The sequence below is a fragment of the Aristolochia californica genome, unplaced genomic scaffold (genome assembly GCF_029961685.1).
Source record: "Aristolochia californica isolate CCGP_79_NKW_82.1479 unplaced genomic scaffold, dmAriCali1.0.hap1 SCAF_14, whole genome shotgun sequence".
In the NCBI taxonomy this organism is placed as follows: Eukaryota; Viridiplantae; Streptophyta; class Magnoliopsida; order Piperales; family Aristolochiaceae; genus Aristolochia; species Aristolochia californica.
Window position 1 is genome coordinate 3,180,954 of NW_027181815.1, and position 23,030 is coordinate 3,203,983.

The following is a 23,030-nucleotide window of genomic DNA, read 5'->3' on the forward strand; positions in this document are numbered from 1 at the left end:
GGAATCTCCATCCACATGCAACAAGCCATGATAAGTGTTGTGGAAGATCCATCACTGAGGACAGCAAAGAGCTCAGCGGTGGTCGAATCAGTGTGACCAGCAAGACTAGCAAAAGTGGATAGGGTCTCACCATTTGAGTTCCTAAAGATGCCACCAAAACCAGATGGCCCAGTGTTGCCCATGGATAAGTCGTCAATGATGAGTTTCAGAAACCCTACTTCCAGAGGGGGCCACTCATGCAAAGGCTTTTTCTCCTTGGTTAGACCAGCAACATGATGCCAGTTTGAACGGATGAGATCCCCATTTAGCTTGTCAAAGTGATCAAGGGAGCTGAGCCAAGGACCATATGGGCCATGATTGCATCTGCAAAAAAGCGCCTAGGAGAAGAATATTGTCGAAAACAGCACTGGTTCCTCTACCACCAAATTCCCCAAGAAATGAATGCCATGCATGCCTTGAGCATAGTTCTTCCAATGCTTGAAATGGAGGTTCCCAACATCATGGACGCGAAACCAAAGAAGGTTATGAGAAAGCAAGAGAAACCGGACAAGCTGAAGAAGAAATTCCATATCCTCCAAGAAAACTCACAATGAATCAGCAAATGATCAACACCCTCTTCAGCCTGACCACACAACAAATAGACCAAGCTAACAAGCATGGAACCTCTCTTAGCTATCAGATACCTATACAGAATTGTAGAAAATGTTTGTGTGAGAAAATCAGCTCAGGGGCATTTTGGTCATTTTACATGATTGGATAATTTATATTATGGCAGTATCTTGTTCAGCATGTTTGATTTAGTCTATGTACAAATTTTTATATTCATAGGCAGAGTAGAATGGGAGTTAAAAGGAAATAAGTGTTTTTTATGTAAGAGAGGCATTTTTGTCATTTCTGTAATTTATGACTGAAAACCTAATACATAGCATTGGGAGTCGTGCACAACCCCCAACACAGCTTATTCAGAGCTTTGCCTCCTTTTTGTCTCTTCTTCCTCTCCTTCTCTCTCTTCCTCTTCTCTATCTCTCTAGATTTTTCACACTTTTTACTGTTTGGTTATTGGATCAGCAACACTTGCTCATAACCTAGTCTGTTCGTTACTGACCCTCTAGGCATAAAGTATGAGGTAATCATCTGTAACAAACTCATTCAATTAGAATAGAAATAGAAATATCTTAGTGCTGGAGTGTGCTCATTTCTCTCTTTTGATCACTAAGAAAGTAGTGTAAGTCTCTAGTAGTGGACAAGCAAAAAAGGACTAGTAGCCAAAACTAGGGGTGGCATCGAACCGAGCCGGTTCGCGAGCAGCTCGAGCTTGGCTCGGTTCGATTCGAATTATCTAGCCAAATCAAATCAGGTTCTTTTAAGTTAACGAGCCAAGCTCGACCAAACCATGGTTCGGTTCGAAAGCTTGTGAGCCGGCTCGTTAACTTAACGAGGGCCCGCGCGAGGGGTCTTCTTCATTTTTCGGAAGAATCGGAACAGGGGGGGAAGGGAAAGTCGGGATTCAGCAGAGCGAAAAATGGGAATTTGGGGGGAAGATCGGAAGGAAATCGCTTGCAATCAGCTCCTTTAGGTAAGTTTTTGTTTTTTTTTCGATTTCGTCTTCTTATTTTCGTTCTTCCTCTTCGATTTCTTCCTCTTTGATTTCTTCCTCGCCGATTTCTTCTTCTTCGATTTCTTCCTCCGAACTTCTTCTTTGTTAGTGATTGCAGAGGGTGACCCTGACTGTCCTACGGAGGTCTTCTCCTCCATTGATGAGGCAATAGAAGCTTTACATCGTGGGCAGGTCTGCGACTTTGCATATTTCCAGAAATTTTGCATTTATCACTTGAGTAGTTGGACCGTTCTTATAGAAATTAACTTTCATCATAGACATTTGGGTGCTTCTTATCTTGGTCTTTCATCGGTTGTTGTCATTGTTGCGTTGTTGTATCACAGCTTCATTGGTGTTTCTAGAAGACGGAGACTCGGCTCGACGACTGCTCTCTATTACCGCCTAGTTACCTACTGTTGATTTATTTCTCTCCTTTTTCGCTTTCTCCGCGGAGTTTGAATTTAATCGGCCAGGTTCATCGCTAGCTTCGTTGTTGTAAGTTGACTATTGAAACCGAAGACCTCGCACTAGAAAACCACTCCATTTGACTATTGACCCAAAGGCCAAGCCAATCCTCTCAGCTTGACTTAGTGTCCCCTTTCTTTCACCCTTGCAAGCTCCAATTACATCATAGACTCAAAGGTTAAGATCTGTTTATGCCAGCTAGGGAAGGGACTTGCCCAAGTACCACATGTTTAAGAATCCGTGGAAACCAGCCCTGTGGCACAAAACTCTTTTTCATTCTCAAATATGTCACTTGCATCCTCAACACTCTTAGAAGAAAGAAACATCATGAAGTAAAACCTTGAAACCTTAAAGTAGCTGTGCATGAGATCCCATGAAAAATCAACTCATTGGGAGAAATGAAAAGAAAGGGAATCTACTTACTAACTGCTTATATCCGATGTTGTTCTTCTCTGCAATAGTTTCAATCATGTACCAAGCTTCATTATCAGGAAGACCTAATCCAGCCTCCAGAATGACATGGAACCACGTTTAGTAATGCAGAGAAAGAACAGATATTAGAAATGCTATAAGAAGACAAAACAGAAACATTTCCTACCATATGGGATGCCAGTATAATGAGGTGTCCTGTCACTAGAGTTACATAATTCGCTGACCTGGTGACCAAAATAAATTCACAATTGTACATATTGCAACTTTGCATAGGAATTGAATATAAATAAATGGTATAAGTCGAGTGCAAAGAAAATTATGCATGACAACTTTTACAAGGAAGGTCACAGAGCTCTTTAGATCTTGGAACAAAGATCTTTTTGAGCATTACTCAGTTTTCAAGGAATTTACTAAGTTTAATACACAAATTTAAGGCCATGTAAGTAGGAAAGGCTAGTGCGACCATTTAATCTCTTCAAGTAGCATGCCAAATAAAGCAGCTTGAAAAAAATGGCAAAATGGAGACAACGACCAGAGATGTCTGCTGGTGAAGATGGAATTTATGTGTTTGTTAATTTACACTGCTGAAGTATTTAGTCCCTCATCCACGATCTGAATCATAATTTTGTCAAGTAAAGCACTCACTTCTAAGAGAAATCAATAAGAGTTTCTGGGAAGCGGCGAACATTAGGAATGAGAGTGTGGGAATCCATATGAATGAGCTTCAAAGTAATTTGAACAGCATGGTTTAAGCTACAAGCAAAAGAAGAATAAAATAATGATCATGGAAGCAGCCTCTATAATAGCACCTACTTGTTTGAAGATTGCTCCATTAAATGTTCAAAGTATCCCTCCCAGAAGCTGCGCAGAAGTGCAAATAAAGTAACAAGTTACTAAAAAGTATCTTGAGGAAAGAAAAACATGCAGCAAGCAATTTTTTAGCCTCATCCTGAAACAGCCTAAATTCAGATGATCTTGATGGAAACTGTGAGAATCAACAAATAAAAAAAGGATTCACAGACACACACCTACAAGAAACACCAACAAACTGTAAAAGATGTAACTAGTGGCATTAGAATGCACAACTAACTACGATAACCCATAAGGTAATAAACATTAAACACTACATCCTTGTCTTACAAAAAGCTCTTCAAGACCCAACAAGTTGCAAGAAGTACAATCCTAACACCACTAAAATTGTATTAAAAAATTCTTTCTCCTTAATACATAGAATGGATAAAGGTTGATTCCTTAAGTTCTCTTCTTACCAAGGATACCATTTCTTTGTTCTACCAAGCCACATTTGCCTACGCAATGGAGAGTGTCCGCAAGCAGACAATTAGGGATTGCCTATAGTTTAAGGCCATATTAAACTATCAAGTTCCCAGCAAATGCACACAGCTGTGTAATCTTATTTTTTATGACAATGAGAAGAGGACAATTGTGTTAATCTTAACCATCAATTAGCATTCACTAATTTTTTTACACAAGGAATTCTTTTCCATTCAGAGTTTCACTAATCTGAAAGCTAAATAACCACAACAGAGATTATTATAGCCGCAAACATTTGCAAGGGGTCAAGATCAAGGAGCATCATAACTTAATGAACTCCACAAAACTTATCTTTTATTTTATTCATCTAAACTATACCGCATGTCTTTTATTTGTAATATGTAGCCATTTTCAAGTAAAATGTTTAAAAAGTTAAAAAATATGTTTTACCAGATTCCTTCTTTAAAAAATTTCACCATTCTTAGGAATGCTAATGAGTTGGCTGATTCTCAAGCTAAGGAAGGTGTTAATAGGCAAAATCTTCTTGTAGGGAATAATTTTGCTATTTGATTTTTCACCTTTCTATTTTCGAAATCCTCTTGGTGCAATCTTTTCCTCCCCGAGGATTTGCCTTTAATGAAATCTCATTTCTCATTGCTTTCAAAATAACTTTTTCATCATCCTTACACAATCAAAATAATCAAAAGTTAAAAAAGCTTGCAAAAAGGAGCATACGTCAATTTTTAAACATTGAAGTTTGCATCAAAATCATATCTACTATTGCATTGATCATGAAGCTCAAATGGTCAACCAGAAAAATGAAATATTGTACATCAAGTGAGATGCTTTAGCTCTTACTAAAAAAGAGGAAGCTTCGCAATCAGAAGCATATTCTACATGAATTACATGGGACATTTGAAAACTTCAGCTCCATCCCTTCCATTTAAATGATGATGATCAGAAAACGACTCGAACATACAGCCATAATGGTATATCAAAATTTTGAAATCATAAACTAAGCTGCTTACCGCAACTCATTCCAGATTGACAGAGCAAGAAGATGCCGTTGGACGTAATCTGGAACATAATTAGGATCTTTCTTATACATTTCAGCTGATACTTCAAGTGCATCTCTTATAGTTGACGTATCATTTCGAGAGGTTGCACGACTGATTGCTGTTTTTAGCTGAAAAATGTATTAATTGCAACAAGAGGTAAGATTCGTTTAGTTCCAAAACAAAACACAACACCAGAATTTCACAAATACCAAAGTGAGACAACCATAACCACCCTAGGAATGAAAGTTAAAGATAGAAACTTCAGTTCATTGTTTGACGAACCAGTTCTTTCACTGCAATAAACTGCTCCTCTGTCAAAAGACAAATCCATCCCTGAGAAAAACAAGCCAAGTTAAGAAGGAATAACTCTAGTTAAACACAGAAGCACTTTCAGCTAGCATAGAAATACTTACCGTATGAATGTGTTCCCTGATACATTCGACGAACCCACTACCACCAATACCCTCAGCATCAGACTCAATCAATGCTGCAATAATAGATATTTATATGAACCTTACATGAATGATCAAACAGATCTAGAGAGAAACAGAGAGATAACATTTAAACATAAAAAATAAATAAAGTTGATCAATAAGATAGAGAGATAGAGAGATAACTTAACGTTCAAACATAAAAAATAAATAAAGTTGATTAATAGTTGACAAAACTTTATATTTCAATAAAGGAAGCTTAAATTGATTCAAATAATTAAACAAATTATGCAAGCCTCTGCAACAAAAACTTATCATACCAAGAATAGTGCCATATTCAAATGAAGAAAGAGGATCATCAGTTGACCCTAGCTTCAGAAGTCGCAACCACAAACCCTGTTCAACAATCAAATTATGATTTAAACCAACGTATCCGAAGAAAAAGAAGTTCATCCAACAAGAGAGTGAAAGCTTTGTCAGACCTGAGTGTGTGACATTTAGGAGGTTTAGTTAGATATAGCATTTTTCCTTTTAGTGACAATATCATCGTGTTTCACAAAAAAAGGGCATGCAGCATAAAGCTTAGTTGAAAAAGTGAGAATATAGGTTTGAAATTTGAGTGACTAAACTTTGTAACTTGAACGACTTGGTTAGGTAATTGCAGTGATTTTGATATAATTTCACCTTCACATAGAACAAACAAATTAATGTTAACTAAAAATTTTACACTGGTATAGATGCCTTACACATCTATTAGAAGACATTCCCTGTTTTGTTGTGTATCATAGCCATTAGATTTCTTCTTCATACAGCATGTCCAAAACATGTGGATATGGAAGCATGCACTCTCCAAATTTATGTTTATTCTACAAAGAACTTTTTGTTAAAGAAGAACTAAGTTTATGCTACTAAGTCCAAATGCAAAATCAATCACTTTTTTAATGGTGACATGATTTAATAGATTCCCAGTAAAGATTGAATATAATTTATAATTTAACATTTCATAACAAAAGTAAGTTCACTTTGAACCATCAAGGCAGGGGAAGACAATCCTATATTGGCCTCGAAGCCTTTTAGTGTGCATGAATGAGTAAAAACTAATCAGGGAACTCCTACAGTCATCTACTATTAGACGTTGTTAGCATGTAGAATCTTTTTGTCATGCTTGTCCAATGCATGAGACACCGAGGTAGAAGAACCTAATGATAACAAATACCACTAAATTAATTATAGACCAATTTAAATTTTACAAACTCAGCCAACTTAAATGATCTGCATGACTCTGCCCAAGTTGACTCAACTTGCAATTTGAAATATTAGGTACAGGTTTAGCAGTAGTCTAAAGGAATTGGCCAATTTCCAATCCAAGTTTCTCAGTTCTCCAACTGTGATGTAAAGGGAGAATCACTAACTTCCAAAGAAAAACATACAAACTAAGCTCTCTAAAACTTGTATAGTTATAACATATACTACTTTACCTGAAGCTTTACTTTTATATCCAAAACCATCCTTTCTCGCTCAGCCTGTGGAGCAACAGAAGATAAGCCAGAGGAAAATAAATATCGATTTACAAAGAAATGGCGGATTGGGTTGAACAAAGCAGGTGACCACTTTTTTCTCTTATTTTTATTTCTTTTTCTGAGGAAAACGTGAACCAGCCACCTTGATCAGTACAACCAAAAACTAGATTTTCTGAGAAACCAGGGTGGACTGGTTGAAGCAGGAAAATAAAAAGGAAAGAGCACTGGCTTTTCTTAGACTAATCAAGATTTGAAAGCAAAAGATTAGGAAAGCAAAGGGAATAAAAAAATAAACTTAAAAAGAAAATTTTCCAGTTCGTGCAGGTCTGATAAAGACCACAAAGTTGGCCGTACAAGGACCCAATTTTAGCTAGGAACCAGGTCTGCTTTTAAAAAATTGTTTTTAAGCATTACTTTTTTTTAATGTACTTCCACGCCTTACAAACCAGCAGGAATCAAAATGCTCGTTAATGGAACTTACAGCCCTCTCCCTTGGACTTAGACTCTCTGCCTTTGAATCTTTACTCCCAAAAAGAGAAGGCGAGCTGTTTAAGAAAAACACAATTCAGTTATATAATGAGACAAGTAACATGTACTTGGATTTACAGAAGTATTACGTTGGGGTATGCCTTCCTGAGTGTTCCAGGGCTCCACTTGCTGCTGCAAGAATTGCCCTGCGCTTCTCTTCTTGCTCCTCGGTTCTAATGATTGCAGGAAACCGGTCATAACAATATTTACCACCAGTCCCTTGAAACCAAAAAATAAAAAATAGAGCCAATTAAAAGAACCAGAATATGCACAAAGCACAAGAAACAAAGTGACTCAACATACTCAATGTTACATATATCCCTACAATACCTGCAGTTCCTCCACTAGTATCAGATATAGTGATGAACTCTGGTTCAGCCAATGGAGACGGTAGAATTGAATTTGGATTTTGACTTCTCCCAATGGCATCTTGTAATTTATCCAGGAGATTGTTCCAACCTTCGTCTGAATTGACAACTCTCTCAAGATAATCCAGGAAGCCTTGAGAATCCAAGAACTGTGAAATCTGTTGGTGACAGATCAAGGAAAATGAAGCTAAATAAAATCAATCCAACTAGAATGAAAACGAGAATATATCAGACTGTAAGGATCAACAAAAAAAAAAAAACAATATTTTCTGGATACCATTGAATCTGGAGGTTGATGAGTTGTACGAGACCGTTTCTTCAGAAATGCTTGGCTGTTGAACACATGGTTTGCAGTGTATTCCTACAAAAGTAAATAGATCAACAAATGTAAATAATTACTGATAGTACTAGAAGTTTGGATGGAGGGTTTTACTATGTTCTTACTATGAAATTCCGGTAGCCACTCAAAATCATTGCAAAGAACCGTAGGAATATCATCCTGCAGAGAGACAAACAAATAGATAGATCAACCAAAAATAATAGAAGACAGGATTTCAAGTTCCAATCCACAGGTAGCGAGATTCTCACTATAAAAGTTATTGAGATTGAAGCATTCCTATAAGTAAAGAATATATAGTTGGTCCACAAATCGCTTTGAAAAAAAATCGATAAAATCAAAGACATGATACACAATATGTACAACGGAACAAGTTATCAGCTTCTTTACATTCATTTCAAGGAATGAGATTTGTGATTCTCAACAAAAGAGGATGCCTGGCACAATGAATGGGTTCTAGAATCTAACAATGCTCACATTCAGTAATGACAAAGACCAAGAGAAGGCCAACTAAACTTAAGCTTAGTGATATCTTTTTTTAATTTTGAGCACAAATAGAAAATGCTCCATTAAAAGGGGAGAAGTATAAGAGAAGGCACCTGAATGGTACGAAGTACCTGTGAAACTAAAAAAGAGTAAACAACTACAACAGTGCAAAAGAAAATAGAAAAGCATTATTCAATTAAGAGGAAGTTTGCCCTCATAAAGTGTTTTAGGGAAGCTCCACTCCCAACCAAGAACTCAATGAGGTAATTTACTCATGAGTGTTGATCCTACACATCCAGAAGCCTGTACAAGCCCACAATTTTGTCATGATCCAGCAGATAATACTGGAGGAGTCACCCTCAACCACAAGGAGCTTTTTAAAGTGATTATTCAAAGCCCTGAGACCAAATAGGACCTACAACTGCACTGCATATGGGACCATGAAGTTGCAGATGATGTGATATAGGATCAGACTAAAGCATATAAACATTCCCTAACAGTTACAGGTAGTACCACCACCACCCCCTACCAGCCCAAAATCACCTCTTGAGTATGAATGGCTCTAGACTTGGTTTTGGGAAACCCAACCCTACCCTGCTCAGGCATCCTGGGACCACATCCCCTTCACGCCCAACCAATCCCCACCACACACTGCCTTGCTATATGTAGCTTCTGCTATCAAAAGTAGAGATCGAGAAAAAATAATTCTTTAAATGCAAAAAGAACAAGAACAAAAGATAAAAAAAGAAGAGGATAAGAGAGTCCAGCAGCAAATGTTTGAGAAGATGGAAGATGAAGATGAAGGAGAACAGGGAATATAAGGTTTAAATTCACAACTGGGCGAGTTAAACAGGAAACTTGAACCCCCCAACCACCCACTTAAAGCTCAGGGCAGGGTTGGGTTTCAGTAAACCCACACCAACATAACCAAAAAAAAATATGAAGCAGGTAAGGACAGGGTTGAATATTCAACCCCATCAAGGAGTGAAGCAGGACCAGGTTTTTAAAAACCAACACCCCAAAGCTACACGCATCCACCTCAATAGAGTTAGAGAATAAGGGAGACTTACGAATTTGCAATGTTTTTTTAACAACAGCTTGTTTAGATATGGTAACTATTTTTAAATCAAAGAGAAGGGAAAAACTGTAATAGTGCATCCAATCGATTTTTATCACTTCACAAATACGCCCCTTACTTTTTTAAAAATTAAATGCTTAGACAAAATATTGAATTTCTCAAATGCTTTTTTATCATTTCACATTTTGAAGTTTAACCCTTACTTTTCATAAACCCATACAAACATTTCCAAGCTATCATGTCTTTTAGCAGAAAAAAGTGAAATTTTTTATCACATTTATAATTCCATGTATAGCTTATATTTACACTCACTTTTTAAAAAGTAGATAAAAATAACATTGAACTTATATTTCTTTCTAAAAATGGGTGGGAAAAAGAGATATTAGACCCTGCAGTGCAGATGTGCCAAAAGCTGACACTTCTCCATGGGGTCGAATCCTTTCCAAGGACCCACACTTTACACGTTGTTTAACCAGCCCCAGTTGCCATCCATGCTCTTGAGCTGCCATTAAAGCTAAACCTAAGCCAACAGCTCAAGGAAAGCAGCCAGGCCAGAGGTAGTCTAATCCTGGAATCAAAGAAGAGACCCACTGACCTCCAACTGTTTCTAAAATTACAACAAGGTAGCTGACTTAGCTCCCGCTGAAAACAAGTTGAGATGAATAATTTTTGAATGACCCCACCTGACTGAGTGACTCCCCCCTTTGACCATTCAACTACTCTTAAATCTGTGAAGTTGGGTCCAAGGCCTATCCCAAAATGACTAGCCATCTTAGGAAACATCTTTCACAACTAATAAACTCAACATATTTGGACTCACTAATCCATGTGAAATTATTCTTTAACACTCCCCCTCATGTGTAGGTTCTCTGGGCTCTTACAAGTAGATAATTTGGGTGGAGGCCCACATACGAGTACCTACTCTGATACCATGTGAAGTTGGGTCCAAGGCCTAATGACTAGCCATCTTAGGAAACCTCTTTCACAACTAATAAACTCAACATATTTCACTAATCCATGTGGGATTATTCCTTAACAAAAACAAATTAATATATTGTGGCAAGAGGGAACAACTGCAGGTTCCTCCTTGGGTGTAAAGATATCCCTAGTCCTTTATTATTATAATAAGGACAAAAAAAAATTAAATTACCTCAAGAATGAAACAGTTAGATCCTACTCACAATGAAGACATAAGTTATCTTAGTGAACATGCAACACCTCTAAACTGACAAGCTCTTATTACAATTTTTCGTTAGAAGACAAGTGTAAAACATGACTAAGAACAAAAAGGTGAGCTGTGAAATGCACAGAAATTATGTCACTCGCCATCAATTTAAAGGACAATTGAACAGATTATAACCTCAGTTGCAGGTCATGCTCTTCTCCCCATGCCTTGCAGCCACTCCTAGGAAACTGTTCAGAGAAGACACCAAAATGGACCTTCATTTGATCTATACCAACAACATTTGGGTACAATAACTTCAACACTTCACCACGTAAAAGTCCTAATTCTGGCTCTGGAATTGGAGGAATTTCTTCAGTTGTAGTAATTTGGTTGAACTCAAGGTCTACCACAACCACCTGTAGCAGAGAAATAGTCAGAATTTCATTCATATTCATAAAAGATTAGGCTAAGGAATCCTTTTCGTTTTCAGATCAAAATCATGAAATACTTTGTCTACATTAAAAACTTTTTCTATTGATCAAAAGCATTGTGAAGGTTATGATTAGTTGATTTAAATGACAACCACTTGCAGCAGATGAAAAAAATTTAGTTTCATTTACTAATTTGCCCCTGTAAGCAGCCAAAACTAACCACAGTTAGGACAAAAAAAGATCATCAATACAAATAAAAAAGAGTACAGCAACAATAAAGAATCAGATTTGGGTTACCTGTAATATACATGTTATTTCCTTTTTTTTCCTTTTCCCTGCTATTGTGAATAAGTATTATGCAGAATGCCTTGAATTCAAACAATTTTTATTAAGTTAATAGCCCCCATAAACTGTTAGTAGAGCTGCTTCTTATATGTTTCGTGTATAATAATCCAGCTCTACCTTGCAGTGGGCCCAGAAAGATCTCCCAGTTTATTGGAAGATTTATCTTCCACAAATGTCCCAGAAAGAACTGTACAAATTGCAAAAACAGGAGATAACCAATCCAACGTTCTAGGGCCCAAGAAGAGTTGTTCTGCAGCCACACATGAGATCAGTTGGTGCACAAGTTCTTGCTCCAGTTCTTCCTTTTTTTTTTCTTTTTTTTTTTTTTGAGAACTGCAAGAATGATTTAGATTAAGCAGTTCTCTTTACTATCTAAACATTTTCTTTTTCCAATGATTTACTATCTGAACTGTTTGAATTGTTTTTTGAAAACATTGCATTTTGGCTTCATCTGTTTTTTTCTGAATTACTTTTTCTGCATATTCATTTCATTGTTTTTGGTACACTATTTGTTATAAAAAAGGAAGAGGAATGGAATTGTTTCTACCTCGGTGAAATTACAAAAATATAAGGCAAATGATCATCATTACACAAGTTATTCTTCTTATTAAGTGAGAAAAAAAATGACATTGAGAAATGTGTAGAAAATGTTATTAGTTTATAAGGTTAAGCAGTAGGTCTCCTAAGAGACTAGTCATTTTGGGATGGAACCGAGCTCATTCCAGATATGGTATCAAAGCAGGATGTATGTGTGGCCAAGGCCCAATTTCCTTTCCCTAGGTTCTCTGTGTATTGTGCTTCCATGAGGTAGGAATCTATGTGTTTTGTGCTCCGTTGGAGTTTGTGCCTACATCTCAAGCCCGTTATGTGTAAACTTAGATGTATGGGAGAGTGTTGAGTGGGAAAAAAAGTCTCATATTGAGATATGTTATGAAAAATTAATGGATTATAAGGTTGAGCAATAGGCTTACTAAGTGACTAGTAATTTTGGGATGAACCAAGCTCACTCCAACACTTTTTGTCAAAATATTGTATCACAAAACAATATAAGAAAAAAAAAACTCATAATGATCAAAGCTGAAAACTTACACCATCCATAACCAGACCAGATGTATCAACACCTGAGTGAAGACCCATCATGTATGGAGTAGGAGCATCAATATAGTCAACTCCACTGAAAAATAGCAGTGGAATGTAGACATGCTTCAGCACAGAAAAAATAAAAAAGTTTAGAACGAAGTAATGATTCAAAAAAGATGCTAAGTAACATCAAAACCAAACCTATGGCAAATTTTTAAATATGATTACACGCATTGGATAAGCACATGCCAATAAGATCTTCAGCCTGAATCATGGAATCAAAGAAAAGAGAATACAATGCATAAAAGCTTACCTGCCACCTGAAAGGATATATAAGATGGCAGATTGCCTCCGATACTAGGGTTAGAAGGGAATACCTGCAAAAACGACATTCTAATGTTAGGATCTGAGTCAGACACTACTTACTCATGTTTCCAAACACTCAAGGAAGCCAATAAGCCAGAGTATTTGCAAATTGTCCAGTTATTTAAACTGCCTACAACCTAAAGGACCAGGAGGTCATATGCAAAAGTTTGGAACCAGTAACCACAATGTTTTATCTAGAAATCAATGAACATTCAGGAAGGAAAACATAGAAATAGTAAAAAAAGAGGAGACCTTCAAAATTAGTGATAAGGTAAACTAGGAAATAAAACGTTGGAACAAAGTCAGAGATGAGTGAAAGATGAAGAGAACTAAGATATTTTCTTTTTTTCTTAAACGGAATGCAAATCTTTTACTCTCCTGAAAATAGAGAAGAAAAATGAAGACTGTGATAGTTCATCATATCCAGAACCCACACGTGGATATAGCCAAAAAGTCAGGACAAACTGGAGTCCACTTTAGTGGTTACTTTCATAACCCAATATATATGTGCTTCAAGGATTTCAGTATAAGAACTTCACACAAATTCTCATAAAATAAAAGGTTTTGCACTGCAATCAGTTACATATAACACAATATGGTTGCATAAAATAGATTTATCTGCACAAACACCTGCCAGAAACAGCGAATACTGACACATAGAAACAGAAGTACCTAGCTTTGGCCAAGAAATAGTAACAAAACCTTAGACTTAGAGCCTAAACACCTGTTCGACCAGACTGATTACTGAAGGGAGATAGCATGATGTGTCTGCACACATATGCTTGGACTACTAAGGTATTTTCATTCACTAAAAGTCATAAGGTGCTCTCTAGATATTATGTAAAAGATGCAGTTGTTTATCATGTTCTTATTGCATTCCAATCTTCACAAATAGGTAACATTGAATGGACATGGACTGGGCCTTTGCCTCAATAGTCATGGGGGGTTTTCTAGTGTAAGGTCTTGGATTCAAGTCTCACCATGGGTATTAAGTGTAGTGTGTGTGTATGTGTTTGTAATCAACATTCACAAAAAATAAATAAACTAATTTTTCTTTTCTTTTTTAAGTAGTATATCATTTTCTTTTTTGTTGTTTTTCAGGATTCCATGGTTGTAATCTTCGGTATCTTGAAGAGAAAGGAGGAAGGGAAGAGAAGAAGAGAAATAGAGAAGAAGGAAGAGAGAGGGAGAACTTGGATGAAGAGAAAACGTGAGGTAAGTGAGAAAGTTGTGAGAAGGAAGAGAATGTGAGGATTAGGGTGTTCGAATGAGACCCTAATCCTCCCTTACCCTAATCAGTTGAGAGTACGGACAAAGAAAATAAGGTTTTTATATCAATGCCACTCAATGTTACTCGTGTCTTCTAACACTTCTTTCAGTCCAAATTGTGAGAATTTAACTAATAAAGCCTCAAATTTAGCTTTTGAACTGATATTTAGCTTCACATATATGTAATATGAAATTGTGTAATGCATTTTTCAGCCAATAGCACACAAAATGCAACTAAGAATTTGTTCCCTCGTAAAATTGTTACGAGTTTCATCAATAATAGCCAATGATAAATTAATCAAGAGATTCATCGAGGAATAAAATCCAACTTCTAGCAAAAAATATAGGGAAAAGGTGTTTCAATAGCTCAAGGCAGAAATTTACTTATTTGACCGAAGCAAAATTCGTCTTTCAAGTAGCACAGCAGTAAAAAGCTTAATCAAGTTGTCAACATCCAAGCACTGTACGAGTGGCTGAAATGATATCTGCATTGATAGATGGAAGGTACTTGCATGTCAGATTCCAGTCCCAGAAAGCATAAGCATTAACAAACTTCTCAAAATAACCACCTAAATGAGCTACCAACAAAAAAAAGCTAACTCAGAGAAGTATTAAAGATCTCATACATCAGCATGGGGAAGTCCTTCCTTGGGTGGGGCATCCACGGACAGAAGGCAATTTTCGATGGTAAACAAAACCCGATCCCTCCCAGGGGTAGGCAAAGGGACATTCATCATCATATGAGCTATTACATCCCACAATGGCTTGCTGAAAGTTTCACCAAAAACAATATAGAGCAGTGAAACAACATGAACTGAAAGTTTCCAAGCAGTATTAATATGGTTGACAAAAACAGATATAACAAATGCAAGCATGATCTTATTGTAGGTTCCTTTCAATGTGCAGAAATCATTGAGAGCTTACGAGACAAAAGGGACCATCAGAAAATCTTACCAACTGCCAGAAGGAGAAAAGCAAACACCAAACAATTCTTCCAGAGCATCTCGAAGAACATTAAAACTTGGTGAACGGGAAACAAGACAGATACATTTATCAGCAAATGAATTTGGTGGAATCCGATAAGCTTCCGCAATATCTTCACTAACTGGATCCCGAAAAGCAATACAGCTAACATAAATTTTAGAACCATCTCCCTCTGCAGCAAAAAAATTCAGTCAAAAGATAGCATAATTACTGAAGAGGTGTGAACATACTTGAAAGGGAAAAAATAACAAATAATAAGATAAAAAAAAAATCAAAGAAGACACACACAGATGCAAACGCATGAATATCTGAGAAAAATCATTAAGTAACAAACCGAGCAGAATAAAGAGAAGAACCAAGCTATCTTCATTTTCTTCACTGCAGCAAGAAATAATCAGTGATCAGCTATAGCATAATTCCTTATATTTCTTTTTTTTTCGAAGGAATCATTCATGCAAGCTATGTGGACCTCTATTCAAAACTCACACAAACAAGCTTCACCTCTACTCAACTATCATTCAAAAGCTATGTGGCAACACAAAGGAATCCATAAACCATCTCATAATACACCATGACGGTCCCCACTCAATATTTGTCCCAAAATTGCCTTCCCACCACATTTCATGAACTTCTCTCCAAAAATACTCATTCAAACAAGCTTCACCTCTACTCAACTATCATTCACACAAGCTATGTGGCAAGGCAAGGGAATCTATAAACCATCTCAAAATACACCATGAGGGCTCCCCACTCAATATTTGATTCCCAAAATTGCCTTCCCGCCACCTTTCCTGAACTTCTCTCCAAAAACATGCGTTTAGGCCTTTAGAGAATGATATCTCAAGGTTAATTTGGAGTAAGGAAACCAAAGACATCCAAGGAGAAGAGTCATCCAGAAAGAGGTGTTGTTGAAAAGGCCACTCACAAGCAAGCACATTCAATAAACTCTGCCACCATCCTACTTTGGCTCATCTGGGATAACTAGAGGGCAGTTTTTTGGCTAACCTCCATCATGAACCCTTTCCCTTGAAGATTGGCATGAGCAGGGTTGTGCACAAGCTGGGTACGGCGAGGGCTTTCAAAATCCGACTCCACCCTAGATGCACAACGCAAAACCTGTTTTTGCCTTATTCCCGAACTTCCATATTATCCCCACATCCCTGGCCCATCCCAACCTTAACATAATCTTTTAAAAAATTGTACAAAATCAGAAAACGAAAATCTAGAAAATAGATAAAATAATAACATTTTTTAGAAAATTTAAAACAGCTGTAAATTAAATACCGTCTTTAAAATAAAGAATCTTATATTTTAATTGAAACCTTATCTGATTTTCTTTTTTAAAATCTAAAAGGTTGTATAGTAATAAGACCCCATGTGCTAGAAACCCACAAGTTTTTCTTCTCACCTCGTCCCTGCCTTGTAGGGTGAGGGGTTGACCCCATCCTGGCTAGGGCAGGTTCCTAATTTAACCTACCCAATGTGCACCCCTAGTCCCTAAGCATGAGCTCATTCTTTTTGAGAGTTCCAGGGTGCATGGAGGGGGTATGGTTCATGACAAAACGATCATAATAGTAATAATAATTACATTAATAACACAAAATTAATTAAACAATAATAATATAATAATAATAATAATCATCTTTGCTCAAAAAAAAAATTAATAATAATAATCATCTTGATCTTGATAACCCCATTTGGAGATCAGAGCCTTCTAGAAAGTTTACATCAGCATCATATTATAGTTTTTTTTTTTTAGACGGTGATGATTTTATTTCAAACCAAAGCAAGAAAATACATCAAGGGAAGCCTCCCCTAACAACAAGAGATTGAAGGGAGGGTCCCAGTTTAGCACACAAATCAGCAACCAAATTGGCTGATCTAAGACCAAATACAAGTAAGAGAAGATACAATATCCATAATGTCAAGAAAAAATTGTCACTGACGCCATGGAGGGAAGGAAGCATTGGAGCACCATCCAATGAAAACTTTGGAGTCCTTCCACAATAAGCGGGCCTCTGAAGCGATCCTGAAATATGCAGAGGCCATGAAGGAGGCCCGAGAGTTTAGCAGTAGTCAAGTCTGAAACACCGAGAGGACCAAAAATAGCATCATATTATAGTTTCTTAGCCTCTACTTCTCAGATTCGCAATTGATCACTGATCTCTCAAGTTTGGAAGTTGTGTCATCCTCCAAAGGCCATTATTTTGTTTGGCTTCAAGCTCATGGGCAGATTCTCACTTGCAATGACATAGTTAAGTGCGGCAGCTGATGTGCTTGCCAAGCAGGAAGCATCCTGTCAATCTCTTGTTGTTAGGGTTTTGCTCCCTTGACCTCTATATTTTCTCTCTCTGTTAATATATACATCATTTTCAAAAAAAAAAAAAAAATGACATAGCTAAGTGAGGGCAGGTAGTTATTAATAACTTATGCCCATTTTCTGGAGGAGTCAGCCAATTATATTCTATTCATAGTTTGTACTTCTGGAAATTTTAGGGATTTATTCTTTCAAAGTTTGGTGTTTCCACATGCTTCCCTAGAACAGTAGCAGAGTTTATTGCTCAACATGTTTCTGGGTATTTTTCAAAAAAGATAAAAAGTTTTGACACATTACTTTAGTTGCCTTTTTTTTGGAGCCTCTAGAAGGAGAGGAGCTCAAGGATATTCAAAATGCTGTTGTAGGAGTCATTGAGAAGTTAATCCATTCTTTAGGGGTCCACTCTATTGCCCTAACTATCCTAGTTCTGTTATTAGAAGGAATTGGTCTTATTTTGCAAGGTTTCACCCTTATACTCCTTTTCAGATGATTAGTTGGATGCCTCCTGTGCCTGGGTTCTTCAAGTTAAATTTTGATGATAGTTCGTTATGCAACCCAGGCCCTCTGGTATGGGGGATAGTTAAGGATCATGATCGGGTCATTCAATTTACATTTTTGGGCCCAATAATGATATGTGATGCAATGGAAGTGGAAATTAAAGCCTTGCTTGAAGGGTTACGCTCTATGTTCAACAGTTTTCCAGGCCTCGAATGATAGAAAAAGACTCTTCCACGGTCATTTCTTGACAATCTAGTGCTTCTATTCCGATGTCGCGACTTCATCCTATAATGATGAGATAATGCACTTGTGCTCTGCACTTCATGTTTAAGTTCAGCCAATTTTACTGCTGATGTCTTAGCAAAGTCAGGTGTAACAAGATCATGTTTATCAGTTGAAAGTTCTCTCCAAATTGGGTTTTGAGGGCTCTGTACCCCTCCTCTTACTATACTTTTTTCTTTGATTAATGAATCACTATTTTGAATAATAATAATAATAATAATAATAATAATAATAATAATGATGATGATGATGATGATGATGATAATAAACCACAACGATCATGATCTATTCTGGCCCTTCAGATGCAATCTGAGAGCATCAGCATAGTGCCCTCCACAGCAACAAGTTATCCAACGCCCTTTTTTAATTCCTTATTCCTTACAGGGAGGTTCCACCATGAAAAATAGTAGGATCAATATCAACTTTTATTCCCATGAGCACTGTTACGTTGATGAAATCAAAGATGTGATCAGCATTCTCATCTTCTTGTCCTGGGTTCACACACCTCAAGCAGCTAACTACTTAGCACTTTTTTCAGTTGGAAGTAGAATAACCAGTTAAGACCTAGTTATAGGTGATTTTGTCCCTTGCTGTTTTGTGCTTTCATTTGGTCCATCGATATGTTTACAGATCACATCAGTTCAAACCCAGCAAGAGTGTTAGTCTGCTTCACTAATGAGATAGCTAATGTGATCCCTCGTTGTTCATCTCTCCTATTCTCTAGCCTTGGCTCTTCCAAGTTCTTTCTTTTTGGAATATCTGCCAAATTCTTTAGCTTCACAATGCAATATCTTTCTCCAAGAAAAAGAACAACATGAAGCACTATCATTATTTCTGAGACAGCAGAATAGAAGACTCATAAAAATGGAATGGATTACCAGATAAAGAACGACACAGATTAAGTATTAGACTAATATAATTGGATAATTACTGCTAAAGAAGCCCCAGTGCTAGCCACCACTATGTCTTATCCAGTTAGAGCTAGAAAGTTCCAGAAAAATGTTCATTTTGAGCCAACAGACAACTCCTTTGTGCAATAGCATTTTCGACATTGTCAAAAGAAAATAAAAAATTAAATAGACCAACAGACAACAGAATTTGTAAAAAAAGCAGAGAGAGATTAAGACAAGAGCAATACCAGTTAAAACAATTGGATAGCTCCTTGGCTGAGTTGCTGGGTCATCATGGTCCAGTCCTGAAGAGTAAAATTCCACCCCTGCTGGCAGAACACACTGTAATAGCTGCAAACATCAGATACTGCAGGAGCACAGCACATTGTCTATGCGAAGCACGAACAAAAAAAAAAGGACTTCACAGATGCCTAGAATTAGAAAGCAAACTGAAATCCTAGAATCATACATTTGCAGTCATTCTTCTTTTTCTTTTTCTATATGATGAGATGTTGTTAATAGTTGTACGAATATGAGACGCCAGGGTAGGACTCTTCTGTTAGGAAGTAGATGGAGATTGTCAGTGTTACACCCTAACTCCACTATAGGACTATGGAATCAAACAATGTAAGTAATACTACAAATTAATGAAGTATGTTCCAGTGCATAATCTCATCCCTTCTCTCTTCTGTTCGGTTTGCTTCACCCTCTTTCTTGGCTTCCCTATTGTAAGCTCAGATTATGTTAATTTTATAGGAGGGAATCGAGGTAAAAGGGAGCATTTCCAAACAACGGAAGTGAAGCAAGATTCTTGCCCTGGATCATTTTTCAGAAACAGTTACTATCGGTTTTAATTCAAATCATGCAGATTGAGTAATACATCTTATGTATTGGCTGGACATATAATCCTACATTTTCCATTCTCTTCAGGGTTTGAGAGCATTCCCACTCATATTCCTCTACTTCAAGTTCTCCTAATGCCAGGATTGCCTGACTTTTCACCATTGAAGTGTTGTTTAATGAAAGGTAATCGCAAGGCAGTCCTTGGAAGGAAAAGAAACTTGAGAAATGCAATTTTTTCGTTTTAGGTGATTATTTCATTGCAAGCCTTACACATTATGTTTATTTTTGCCTACTTCAAACAAGACAATTAAATACAGAAATAAACAAGTTGTCAATGCAAAGTGAAAGTTACAACAATCCTCAACCTTCCCTTTCACTAAAACTTTATTTCAATGGGCCTTTCGAAGGTTTTGTTTTCCCCTTTAAAGTGCAACAAGAAGGGGAGAAGAAAAGGATAATATTTGGTACTTCAAAACAATTTTCTGGAGTATGTCATTTCTCAAACCTCCTATCTAACCAATTTTCTGTTTACCATTTACTAACGGAACGGACATGGAATAAAAAAATTTACCGTGTTAAATAATCGGTTAATTAACCTGTTTACCTTTTTACCATTTATTAAACCTAACAGAATCGGGTAATAACTATTCTACAGCCGATTAGCAATTACCTTTTAATTGTAGGGTATAAAAGTAATTTCAATTATATTAAAGTTAGAAGATACTGCCTATTTTCCCCAAAGAGACTAAGAAGATTAATCTTCTCATAAATTTTTTCAAAGATGATGTACTTTTTCTTAAGGATCTCGTTATGTGGATGCTGCTATATGATGTTCTTATAGCTCTTTATGTATTATGAGGTGAAGCCATATATTATTTTTGTAGATCTTTTGTTAATTTTTTACTAACTTTTCATTTATTTACCCATTTATCAGATTGGTAATTGGGTAAATCAATGAAAGCGGAATACTCTTATTTATAATCGATCAAATAGGAAACAGTAAAACGAAAAAGAAATGGGATAACAAAAAGGTAATTGGAGCGGTCATTGGAATGATATACAGAATTTTGCTCATTCCATTCTGTCTATCTGTATAACCTCTATAGATTCATGGGTGAGCATAAATCCTTCACATATAGATCAGAATGCACCTTTTTGTTCACCAAATTCGGTGCAATAATCTCTTGAAGTATTTACTAATGCTCTACTTTTGATGGCTTCCTAGCCATGCATTTAAATGGTGTGAGGCCAAATAGTCAATATTCAGGAAAGTGACTCTGAAAGAATGAGCTTCATGTGCTATACTACCTAATATCATGACTTCCCTCAATAATTCACTATATTGCAGGGCAAATCAAGCATGTGTGGTAAAGCTGGCTAAAAACAATGAGGGGTTTTCTCACACATGCTAGTTTGTTGGGAATCAGAGATGCAGAAAATACCGAAGGCACAATTCTTCTCGGGGGAAGCTCTTCCTGAAAAACTTTAATGACCTCTGTTGGCTGAAGGTGTTTCGTCTAACATTACTCATTAATGAAAGATAAGTGGTCCTGACTTTAAAGTTGATTAGAGGCCTAAGGCAAATAGCAGAACTTCATAAATTACAAAAAAACAGATGATTAATTGTTCTACACCAAACAACCATCAACCTGCTTATCTGCCTAACACTGCTGTAATTAGGCATTTTTTCTCTCTAATACCAGAATTTTTTGTTCTCCTCCCTCCTACTCTCTAAAACTCCTTTATCAATGATTAATATAATTTGGCTCTTTTAAAAGAGAAAAACAAAAACCAACAAGGGAAGAAGAACATAGCAGCTCAGCCAACTATACTAAATAAACTTCACGAAACAAGAGTACAAACAATTTACAGACAACCTTTAATAACACTGGATTGCTAGAAGCATGGGCTACCAAAAGCTATTAACACTTATGACCTACAAATGCAAAAACCAGATATTCCTATAAAATGAGCTAATATATAAAGATAGGCTGGTACTCCATTTGCTTACGAAAATGAAGGGGGTGCACTTCTGTATCCACTGTGCACCTTCACCCCAAATATTCACGTGAAATCACCTGCGGTACTAAGTCTATAGCTTAAGTCCACCTCTGCTACTAGATACTCTGCCTACTGCCTAATAATTTACACAAATGACGACAATATATACGATTAGACTTCACCAGAAATCAGCTTTGGAAACAAAAAGTAAAAAAATCGCCACAAACTATAGCGCTTCGGATACTAACCAGATGCATTTGACATCAAGCAGACCATTGCTGGCACTGATGTAATTTGAGAATTAGGATAGTTTGCTTTAAATAGCATCTCAATACAACAAGATCTTAGGCTTAAGTAGAGCTGCTTACCGTGGGAAGCTGCGGCGGGGGGGGAGGATACAAGGAAGTGGCAGTGGGAGGAAACTGTTCAAGAAAAGATGCCATGTACATTACACCCATTCCTTGAAACCCTTTTTCGCCGTCGAGTGTATGGATCTCCGGTCCAATGCCACAAACTACGAAATACTCGAAGATTCGCGCCATATTTCCTGGACGAAGGGAGAAGATCGTCCAGATCCAGTCAAGTCCTGTCTATTCCAGCTTGAATCTTAACATTCTTTATGACTGAGACGGAAGCCACAGAATTCCTCCAATAACTGATCGAGAGATCTATATCACTTGAGTTTTCGGAAAAATGTTTGTCCGATCGCAAATTGCTGGAAAACGAGCATAGAACAGGATCCAAATTGCCGGTGGTGGTAATAAATTAGGGGTGGGCATCGGGTCGGGTTTTACGTGGAACCCGACTCGACTCGACCCGGAAAATCTGGGTTCGAGTTTCTAAGGGTAGAGAAGAAAAACCCATTGGGTTTTGGGGACTATAAAATATTTTATATAGTGTATTATATCATAATAATCTTTTATTAATATTTAATACCTTTTGAAAATTTATATCATAAATACAATACCTTTTCAAAAGTTATTTATA

At 36.9% G+C, this 23,030-nt stretch overlaps 1 protein-coding gene across 4 annotated transcripts in view; it reads right to left on the reverse strand.

Moving 5' to 3' along the window:
* Positions 1 to 22,750, reverse strand: part of LOC137949701 (DENN domain and WD repeat-containing protein SCD1) — a 28,972-nt gene extending 6,222 nt beyond the window's left edge. For 2 of the 4 annotated variants that reach the window (XM_068795846.1, XM_068795849.1), the window contains exons 1-22: positions 22,412 to 22,750; positions 19,669 to 19,755; positions 19,448 to 19,541; positions 15,183 to 15,384; positions 14,855 to 14,996; positions 14,613 to 14,713; positions 12,907 to 12,970; positions 12,603 to 12,716; positions 10,933 to 11,153; positions 8,116 to 8,170; positions 7,949 to 8,032; positions 7,634 to 7,829; positions 7,393 to 7,522; positions 7,257 to 7,320; positions 6,734 to 6,778; positions 5,576 to 5,651; positions 5,238 to 5,311; positions 5,107 to 5,157; positions 4,795 to 4,952; positions 3,308 to 3,355; positions 2,661 to 2,718; positions 2,486 to 2,569 (exon numbers count right to left, since the gene is read on the reverse strand). In XM_068795846.1, the coding sequence (XP_068651947.1) occupies positions 2,486 to 2,569; positions 2,661 to 2,718; positions 3,308 to 3,355; positions 4,795 to 4,952; positions 5,107 to 5,157; positions 5,238 to 5,311; positions 5,576 to 5,651; positions 6,734 to 6,778; positions 7,257 to 7,320; positions 7,393 to 7,522; positions 7,634 to 7,829; positions 7,949 to 8,032; positions 8,116 to 8,170; positions 10,933 to 11,153; positions 12,603 to 12,716; positions 12,907 to 12,970; positions 14,613 to 14,713; positions 14,855 to 14,996; positions 15,183 to 15,384; positions 19,448 to 19,541; positions 19,669 to 19,755; positions 22,412 to 22,585 (2,322 nt within the window). In that variant the 5' untranslated portion in view covers positions 22,586 to 22,750. The remainder of the gene's footprint in view (positions 1 to 2,485; positions 2,570 to 2,660; positions 2,719 to 3,307; positions 3,356 to 4,794; positions 4,953 to 5,106; positions 5,158 to 5,237; positions 5,312 to 5,575; positions 5,652 to 6,733; positions 6,779 to 7,256; positions 7,321 to 7,392; positions 7,523 to 7,633; positions 7,830 to 7,948; positions 8,033 to 8,115; positions 8,171 to 10,932; positions 11,154 to 12,602; positions 12,717 to 12,906; positions 12,971 to 14,612; positions 14,714 to 14,854; positions 14,997 to 15,182; positions 15,385 to 19,447; positions 19,542 to 19,668; positions 19,756 to 22,411) is intronic. The other 2 variants (XM_068795847.1, XM_068795848.1) reach the window with 2 other exon arrangements.
* Positions 22,751 to 23,030: the final 280 nt, after the last annotated feature.